This window comes from Echinops telfairi, unplaced genomic scaffold (assembly GCF_000313985.2).
Source record: "Echinops telfairi isolate 266 unplaced genomic scaffold, ASM31398v2 ScPeMD7_7429;HRSCAF=8467, whole genome shotgun sequence".
NCBI classification, from domain to species: domain Eukaryota; kingdom Metazoa; phylum Chordata; class Mammalia; order Afrosoricida; family Tenrecidae; genus Echinops; species Echinops telfairi.
Window position 1 is genome coordinate 2,106,900 of NW_022111329.1, and position 9,383 is coordinate 2,116,282.

At 38.4% G+C, this 9,383-nt stretch overlaps 1 protein-coding gene across 5 annotated transcripts in view; it reads left to right on the forward strand.

The window, feature by feature from the left end:
• NTRK2 (neurotrophic receptor tyrosine kinase 2) overlaps positions 1-9,383 on the forward strand; it is a 514,715-nt gene that overhangs the window by 70,080 nt on the left and 435,252 nt on the right. For all 5 annotated transcript variants that reach the window (XM_004715969.2, XM_004715970.3, XM_004715971.2 and 2 more), the window contains exons 6-8: positions 1,437-1,573; positions 2,158-2,290; positions 7,474-7,779. In XM_004715969.2, coding sequence (XP_004716026.1) covers positions 1,437-1,573; positions 2,158-2,290; positions 7,474-7,779 — 576 coding nt within the window. The remainder of the gene's footprint in view (positions 1-1,436; positions 1,574-2,157; positions 2,291-7,473; positions 7,780-9,383) is intronic.

The window sequence follows — 9,383 nt, forward strand, 5'->3', positions numbered from 1 at the left end:
GGACAGCGTAGACATGCCACTTCCAAGGCTGTAAATCTTTGAGAGCAGAAATTTCTCCCTCAGAGAAGCTGGTGGCTTCGAACTGCTGATCTTGTGTAAGCCCAATACATAATACACTATGCTACCAGAGCTCTACGGTCTGTGGCCTACCCCACTGACTGTCTTATAAGACGAAAGGAGAGAGAATGACCTCAGTACTCCAGGGAAGAGGAGCTGGGGACCTGAGCATGCCATTTGGACCCAAATTCCTGCTCTGGGAACCTGTTAGATCCAGGATAAGATTGATGCCGAGACACGCAGAGCTCTTTAAGTGACACTGGGCCTTACAGAGAGTGAATGGAGAAAAGGACTTGCCTCCTAAGCTGTGAGCCAACAGGAAGAGAAGCTGAGAGCTGATGCCATGAGTTTGGATGTCTAGCTTTCTAAATGGCCAACGAATCCATTTCTGTTCATTAAGACCTCCGATTTGTGATTTTTCTCTTATGGAAACACTAGATAACTGAGATTATTTAAAAGAAATGAATGGGGAGGGAGGGGAAAATAAATAAGATGTAACTCCATAGAGTGTTCAGGTGCACAGAATTGGATTAGTAACCGTGGAACAGTAGAAGCAAAGCAGAGGACAAGAGTTTTGTACAATAGTGTTTGTTTACCCTGTAGAATTTGAGGGTGCCTAGATACTGCTATGAGCTGCTCTAAAAGGATTTACATTAGAAAGTCCTAGTTAGAGTGAGAGAAAACGTGGAACAAGCTCAAAATCATAGCAAACATCACATTTATTGGTCAGATAGAGACTAGTGGAACCCCAAGACCCTAGCCTTCGTTCACTCTTCATTCAGACTGAGAGGTGACTTTACCGCTGTGGCTCAGCTTTCAGCCAAGAAAATGGAGAAGTCCACGAGGGGAACAATGGCACTGGGGGAGGAGACCTGCCTTAGAACCATCAGCCCTTGGAGACAAGGAGGCAGCATTTGTCCAGAGATAAAGTTCAGAGGGCAGAAAGGGTTAAGAGAGGAGGAGTGGAAACAGGAAACACTGGGAAGAAGTGGGATGTGGGGATTGCAATCAATGACCGGAAACAAAACGTATCTGCATTGTCGAATAGGAAACTGATTTACTCTCTAAAGTTTCACCCAATTCACAATAAATAAAAATGTTCTCTTTTTAAATAAAGGACTATTCTGCAATAACATTTTAAATCATTGTGTGAAATTCATTTTCAGGTTTTATTACCAAACATTTTTTGGTGACGTCACATTATGTCTGTTAAGCTTATCAACCTGAAGCTTTCTCAGTTCAGCATAAATCAGTCTCAGAAAGTAAATAATGATTGATTTTAATACACAGAATACTGCATTTTCATTTTTTTTGCAAAAAAAAGTTGAACTGCATTTAACTATTTGTATATGTTTCAGTTTATTCTTCTTTATCCACAGGCTTGCCATCAGCAAATTTGGCCGCACCTAACCTAACTGTGGAGGAAGGAAAGTCTATAACCTTGTCTTGCAGCGTGGCCGGTGATCCAGCTCCAAATATGTACTGGGATGTTGGTAATCTGGTTTCCAAACATCTGGTAAGGCTTGTGTCTGCTTCAGTGTTAATAAAGAGACTATGAGAGTGTATCTGAATTTGAAGTGATGAACATTTCATATTTTAGAGAAATTGAAGATGAGTTTTTTATTTACATTTGCTTTCTATTTGCCCTTTTAAACAAAGATAGATGCAGGTTTGCATTTGAGCTTGGAGAACCTCTATATTCCTAATGATTTCTTTGGGACTTCATTAGTCAGGGGAGAGACTCTCCTGGGGGTCTTTTCCCTTGAGAGTAGGTAGGTAGGAACTCAAGGAGTACAATTTTAGGCATTAAGTAAAGCAGTAAAAACTTATGAGAACCAGAGTAACTTCTTATTTACTCCTTTCAAATCCATCAGCCATGCTTTGAGAATAAGATGAAACTCTTTGCTTCCATAAAGCTTGATGATTTACAGTCTCAGCGACCTAGGGTCACCAGGAGGCGGGATCAACTCAGTGTCAGTGTTGCATACATATATATATAACATTAGAAAATAACTATTTTGGGGGGGAAGAAGCCCCAAATCTTGTCACTTTGAAATCAATCCTAATCTAAATTATTTTTGTCTGTTAATTCATTTGCAGAACGAAACCAACCACACACAGGGCTCCTTAAGGATAAGTAACATTTCATCTGATGACAGTGGAAAGCAAATCTCTTGTGTGGCAGAAAACATTGTAGGAGAAGATCAAGATTCGGTCAACCTCACTGTGCATTGTACGTAATCTGACGTGTGTGTTTAATAGCAAATAGTGGTGGACAAACCCCCATTTGTGGTTGGGCACCCTGGGTGCTGCTTACCTTTGTTTTCAATGTGTCTTCAGTGTGAGATGCACACTTAATTAAGAAATACTTATCACACTCTTTAATTTGGCCTGTTTTAACTTATCCTCTCTTGCTCAAATACTTTTTCTTTTAAGCTCCTCTTTCAGCCTAGGCTTATCCTTTGTCTTTTTCTGAAAGAACACACTTTGACTGTTTATCCTCGTTGAATTAATATATTTTAATTTAAATTCTAATCAACCAATTTCTATATATATTGTTTTTGCAATATGATGCCTTAAATTTGCGAAACCTAAAGTATTTGTTGGTTATTCACAAGCACTTAATTATACTATTGATGCAATAAAACCTCATTAGTTTGACATCGGGTTTTTGTGGGAAGGTAGAAGTTGTGCTTAAATTAGCAAATATTATTTTCTATCTCCGGCATAATAAATAAATAAAACACAAAATAAATAAATATTTATTAATAATAAAAAATTTTCTATCACTTAGCTTCTAACTTTGTGTTTTTAAAACAGCAGGGCATCAAAACCCTATCGCCCTTTCAGCATGGTGGTAGATGTCCTGGTTACCTGGTCTTGTTCGAACTGTCAGTGGGCGGCTTTAACAATCAGAAAGTTCTTTGCTTACCATTTTGGAGGCTAGCATTCTGAAGGCTTTTTCTCTCTCTCAATTTTCGAGGACAGTTCTTGTCTCTTTCACTTCTGCATTCCGGAGAACTCACTGTGTCTTAGCATCTATCTTACCCCGTCTCTCCTCTGATTGCATATTTAATCTTTGAAATCTCAAAAGAGATTGACAAATAACAAAACCAAGCTTTCACAAAATGAGATTTTAACTGCAGGCATAGAAATAATAATTTTTAACACATATTTATGGGGAACATAATTCAATCTTTGCCTCCTACCCCAAATTCATGTCCTTGCCACGTGATTAAAAACTCACCCTAGCACATCATCTCAAAAGTAAATCAACTGTAAGTCCCAAATCTGATCTTCTGAACCATTTAAGTCAAATAGGGTTCGATTTTGGGCATACTCCAAACTAAAGCAAAATTCCTCTCCATCTGTGAATGGTGAAATCTAGAATACAGGTTTTCTGTTTCCAAAGTGTAGTGGTGGAACCTGTTCCCATGACCAATGGGAGAAAATATAGGGAAAGAGGGATCGTAGGCACCCAGCAAATCCATATCCTTGCCGAACAAATAAGTCATTTTAACTTTCAAGGTTTGAGAAATAACCCTCTCTTATTTGAAACCGAGTTATTAACCTCTTTTCAGGCTCTAGGTATTGCTAGCTATGTCCTCTAGTTTTGTGATAAAGACCTTTCAGCTCTGGGTGTTAACTCCACCTTCTTGGTCTACTGGGCTAACAGCTCGGCTCCTTGAGCTGTAGGTAACCCCATTCTCCTCATCCATCTGATTGGTGATCCAGGCCTTGTTGGCTCCAGCTGGCCACATCCTCTGCCTTCCTCTCCCTATCTTGGTTATAGCAAGCTCATTCCCTCAGTATACCTTGCTTCCTCAGCACGCCTTGCCCAGGACAGCCCCATGCTCTAGCCTCCTCCTCCAGAAGTTAGCTAAGATCTAGTTTTTTGAAATCTGGGAGACTGGTCCCATCCTTTGAGATCCAGGAGACCCTGGCTCCACCCTTTGAAACAGAGAAGGCCTCACTGCATCTCCATGGTGGTTATGTGTTAGACTTTGAGCCACAGGTTGGCAGTTCAAAACCATCAGCAGCAACGCAGAAGAAAGACTGGGTTTTCTACTCCTGTTAACAGTCTCCGAGACTCACAGGCAGTTCTACCCTGTCCTGTGGGGTGGCTATGAGTCGGCATGCACTCGGTGGCAGTGAGTTTGCTTTGGTTTGGGGTTACTCCTTGTTGCTCCTTTGTCCTGTATCCTGCTTGTAGAATCCCAAGAGGCAGACAACATTCTTTTCTTTGTTCTTTCTCTGCTTCCTTCAATATAAACTGATGAGTTTTCTGCTTAATCTCTCTCTCTTTTTTAAAACTTAACATATGTTTATTAATATTTGAAACAAACGTAGAAAGTAGACCATATTCTGCCTAACTGTGAGTTTATCCCTAAATGTACAGGTCTAATACAAGTATTACTCAGGTTGTTATCTGAGCAACAAATTCAAAGGTTCTTAGGAGTACAAAATTAGTCTGAGGATCACTACTAAAGCCAAACTAAATTACATAAACTATGTTTTTAAAAAAAAAATCCCTATCAGTGCTTTGTAACTCTGAAGTGGATAAAAAGGCTGACTTAAATATTTCATGACATGTAAAGATATTGTTTGGGGCTGGGTGTCTCATGAAGGCAACATTAGAAAAAGATCTTATTGATCATTACCTTGAAACAAATCAAGTACCAACATCTCCCCTCAAACAATTAACACACTTTCATGTCTCTGAATGTATGCAGGTTCCTAAGTCATGGAAGATAATGAAAAAATATTTAAATATAATCTGCTTAATATTTTTAAGAAAAGATTGTGTAGCTGCATCCTTGGGGAAAAACTAGGACACTCGATCTTAATTTGTACAACTGAATTTTCTGTTTTTAAGTTCGGTTTTCCTTAAGAACAGTTAATGCTTAAGTCTATTTTCCCCCTCTCTCACATTTCACTCTAAGCAGCAAGGAGAAATCATATGCCCTGTTTAAGATCTTGGTTAGAAATTTCATTAGCCAGATCATATCAATTAATCCCTTACAAATTCTTCCTTCCAGAAACATTTGAACACTATGTAGACAAGTTTTTTGTCATAACATAAAGAGTACTACCCTTTCTCTATTGATCAATCACATGTTCAGTATTTTCCTTTGAAGCATCACTAGAAACACATTCAGTCATCTACATGTATGGCAACATTCTATTGTTGGTGCCACGTGTATTCTATACGCACTTCCTTCTGAGCCTTCACCAGAATTAGAACACCACTCAACTCTCAGTACCAGATTCTGTCTTAGTTATCTAGTGATGCTGCAACAGAAATACGATAAAGTGTGGCTTTAATCGACCGAATTTTGTTTTCTCACAATCCAGAAAGCTAGAAGTTTACATTCAGAGTGCTGACACTCTCAGTTCTGGATGAAGGTCCTGTTTCTTCCACTTCTGCTTCTTGCTTCCTTAGAGATCTCCATATATCTTGTCACCTTTTTATCTTATCTCTCCCATGGCTCCTTCATTCCTTTGTTTAATTTTTTTGTTCATTAAAAAAGATTGATATAAAACGCACCCACTAATCCAGATTATTAACAAAACAGAGACAACCCATTGGCAAATGGGATTATAACTATAGACATATAAATTTGCTAGACATAGTTGGAGGCACGTAATTAAGTCCAAAGCAGTAGGAATAAGTGGGCCCTGGGCTGGGCTGGCAGGATGAAGGTATGTATGGTCCTTATCCCACTGTGGTTTCTGATATGGCTGATTTGTAGCCCATTCTTAAAAGTATGTTTACTATACATTCATCTTATTTTATGTAATGGATATAGAATCTTCTAATGTGTAAATCAATCTTTTATAGATTTAATCATATATTTAAGATGATTTTACTATCCGAAAGCAATTTTTAAAATGCCTATGAAAAACATTTGGCAAAGCAAATAATTAAACTTTGTAAATTTCAATTTTTGTCAGGTTGTATATTCTTAAAGTGAGAGTGACCCAATTATTTATGCAATTGATAGTTAATAAATTATTAATGATTTTGCTTGTTACTAGAAATCTCTCCATAGATTATGAAGATGAATCAGGCTCTTTCAGCACTGCTTCTTTTTGGGCAGTATTATGGAGAATATTCTTGAGCAGAACTAAGAATGTAGTGACAGATTCTCAGCTTTCTAAAAAGGATATTTAGACTCAAGCTTTTTCCTTAAAGTTATATCTATGAAATTACAATGACCTGAAGGTTGGGCCTTTATCAGAGTTTAGACAAAGAATAGAAGGAATGCATGGTAAAGAATATTAATAACTTAGAGAACCACTATAGTAGCCTCACTCAAAAGTGTGCCTATGTTAGCAGGCTGCTGTGGCTTCTTTCCTCTCCCTCCATGTTAGATGAACAAAGCCAAGTCTGATGAGGAGGTCCATGAATCAGTCCTTAAAAGAAGCTCTGCCAACTCAGTAACCTTGATGAGGTCATGAATGTCACCGGACTTTGGCTCTTTCTTCTGACAATTGATGATATTAGATCTCAAAGGTTTTTCAATTCTTGGCTCTATAATTATCCAAGGAAGACTGCATTAAAATGAATAATTATTATAAATTCTAAATATTTTCATCCAGAATGAGTACTTTGTCTAAATATATTACTGTTTACATATATTGATAACATAGGTTAACCCAGTGCATACATTTGAAATACATTTTAGTTTGTCCAGGCTTAGATAGGACCCAAGGCATCAAAGTGATCAAAATCTTGATCTTTTTCATATAGAATCCCAGCACAAATGGACCTTTAGAAAGATATGGTATTTAAAAGAGTATTTACTGTTGACAATAGGTGAAAAATGTCAGTCTGTCATATTTAATAATAATTTGTATCAGTAGTAATATTCCTTACCTTGATAAGTTTGTTCTGTTTCATACAAGTTAAATTAGGGCTTTAAAAAGGTTTTTCCAAGTCCTTTTTATTGTTATTAACATTATTTTGATAAGAGGTACTATAATAATAGTGTCCCTCCTTGTTTTGGTACAAAGTCTATGTAATATGATTGTATGTATATAAATCAGATTACATATATATATATATATATATATATATATGCAGCTAACTTCAATTGAATCCTTCACACTCAGAAATTTCTTGGATCTTTTTTGATGGAGTTGTTCTCACTTGAGCTGAATAGATTTGAAAGACAACAGTGAGTGATGTGTGGGTTGAGGTTAAGTGAGCAAAGAATCTCCCTGAGGCTCCCTTATGGCAGTTAAATCAACCATAGTTGTGGTACAAAATATTGATGGGCTCCAGAGTTGCTGGCCATGGGCTTTCCTAACTCAACCAGTCTTTGAGTAAAATGCCCTATGGATGATGTAGAAATCTGGAGACAGAGAATTCTGAGAGTTCTGATGCTATTAACTCTCTCTTTTTCAATTTAGTTGCTCCAACTATCACATTTCTCGAATCTCCAACCTCAGACCACCACTGGTGCATTCCATTCACTGTGAAAGGCAACCCGAAGCCAGCACTTCAGTGGTTCTATAACGGGGCAATATTGAATGAGTCCAAATACATCTGTACTAAAATACACGTGACCAACCACACGGAGTACCATGGCTGCCTGCAGCTGGATAACCCCACGCACATGAACAATGGGGACTACACTCTGATGGCCAAGAACGAATATGGGAAGGATGAGAAACAGATTTCTGCTCACTTCATGGGCTGGCCGGGAATCGATGATGGTAAGTACTCAAGGGCCGCACTTCTGGAGCAAACAGAGGGTTTTATCAGTCAACTGTCCACAAAATAATATATATGATAAACCACAAACCTAATGGCTTAAAACACTTATACGTTCAGAGGTCTGCAGGTCAAGTGAGGTGATTTTGTTTGATATCTATATATTTGGGGGTGCAAGCTGAAGCAGCAGCAGCTGGGTAAGAGATCTGGTCCTTATGAAGAGTGCAAAGTGCAAATAGAAAAACACAGGCTCTTGGGGTCTAGGTTCGGAACTAGTATACTTGTTTGTTTTGTCTACATCCTATTAGCCAAAGGCAGTCATATGCCCAGAGTCAAGTCCAGGGGTGAGGGGCTTGTACTCATACCATGTAGGTGATGGTGGAGTGAACATGTGTGAGTGTAATTTGCCTAGCCTACTAGAGTAATGATATGCTTGAGGCCTTGGTGGAGCTGTCCAGTAAGCCAAAATTGGACCTTTAAACTACAAACCCCTCTTTGGGAGAAAGAAGAGTCTTATCCGGTGATCCCATAAGGATTTGCCATCTCTGACACTGTATATAAGGGTTGCTATGGGTTGAAATTGACTTGATGACTGTATTTTTTATGAGAGAAGGGCTGTGATGATGATGTCTCCAGTGTTAATGATATTTTGCACCTCTATGGGCAAAATCTATGCACAACCATGAGCATATGAATGGCATTTGGTTGGCTCATAAAATAGTGTTTTATTTCCTCGCCCCATATCAATCTAGAATATAGAGACTTGAAATGCTTTTGCTTACCCGATGACATTTTTGAACTGTTGAACACAAGGTTGGCTTTTCAAACTCACCTTGGGGAGAAACATGAGGCTGTTCCAGTAAATATTTCTAGCCCTGGAAACCAATGTCTAGGGTCACTATGTGTTGGAACCAAGTCATTATCTGTAGGTTTTAGCTCTTTTTCCAGGAGTGGTTGGGATGAGGAGAAGAACAGTTAGCTTGGGAATTCGCTCTGTGGGCCACAGGAGAATTTCAGCTTGAGCCTTTGCCATAGCAGGGGCCACTGTCACCTCTGTCTGTCGCTGCAGGAGACGCTTCTGTGAACGTGGAGCATTTGTACCTCGTTGATCATGTTGCCATGATACTTGCTACTCCTGTGGAGGCCAAGGCCAGTGTTGGCTGTTGGCACCTGTCCGTGAAGAATATCCTCACCATCATAAATCTGCCTTTCCCAAAGTCATGCAAGGGTTGTTGGGCATTTTCAAATGTGTTAGACAGGGTTCTCTAGAGAGATAAAACCAAATTCTTGATAATATAATATATTTATTTATAAAGGTAATTAATATATAACAAGAAATGAAATGTTAAATCATAAAGATAATTAGATATATAATGAGAAATGAAATGTTAAATCATATACAGATAAATATACAATCTTAAATTATATTGAGACAGTTTATGGTACCTTGGGAGTGGGGTACTGGAGAAACAAATCATAAGATAGAGAGTAAATGTTTGACCTCTCCCTCCTGGAAGTTTTCCTTCTTTGTCTAGCCAGAGGTCAGATAACGCCACACTGTTTACTGGGTTGTTTCTGGGAAGTGGGAAAATAGAAAGTTTGTAAG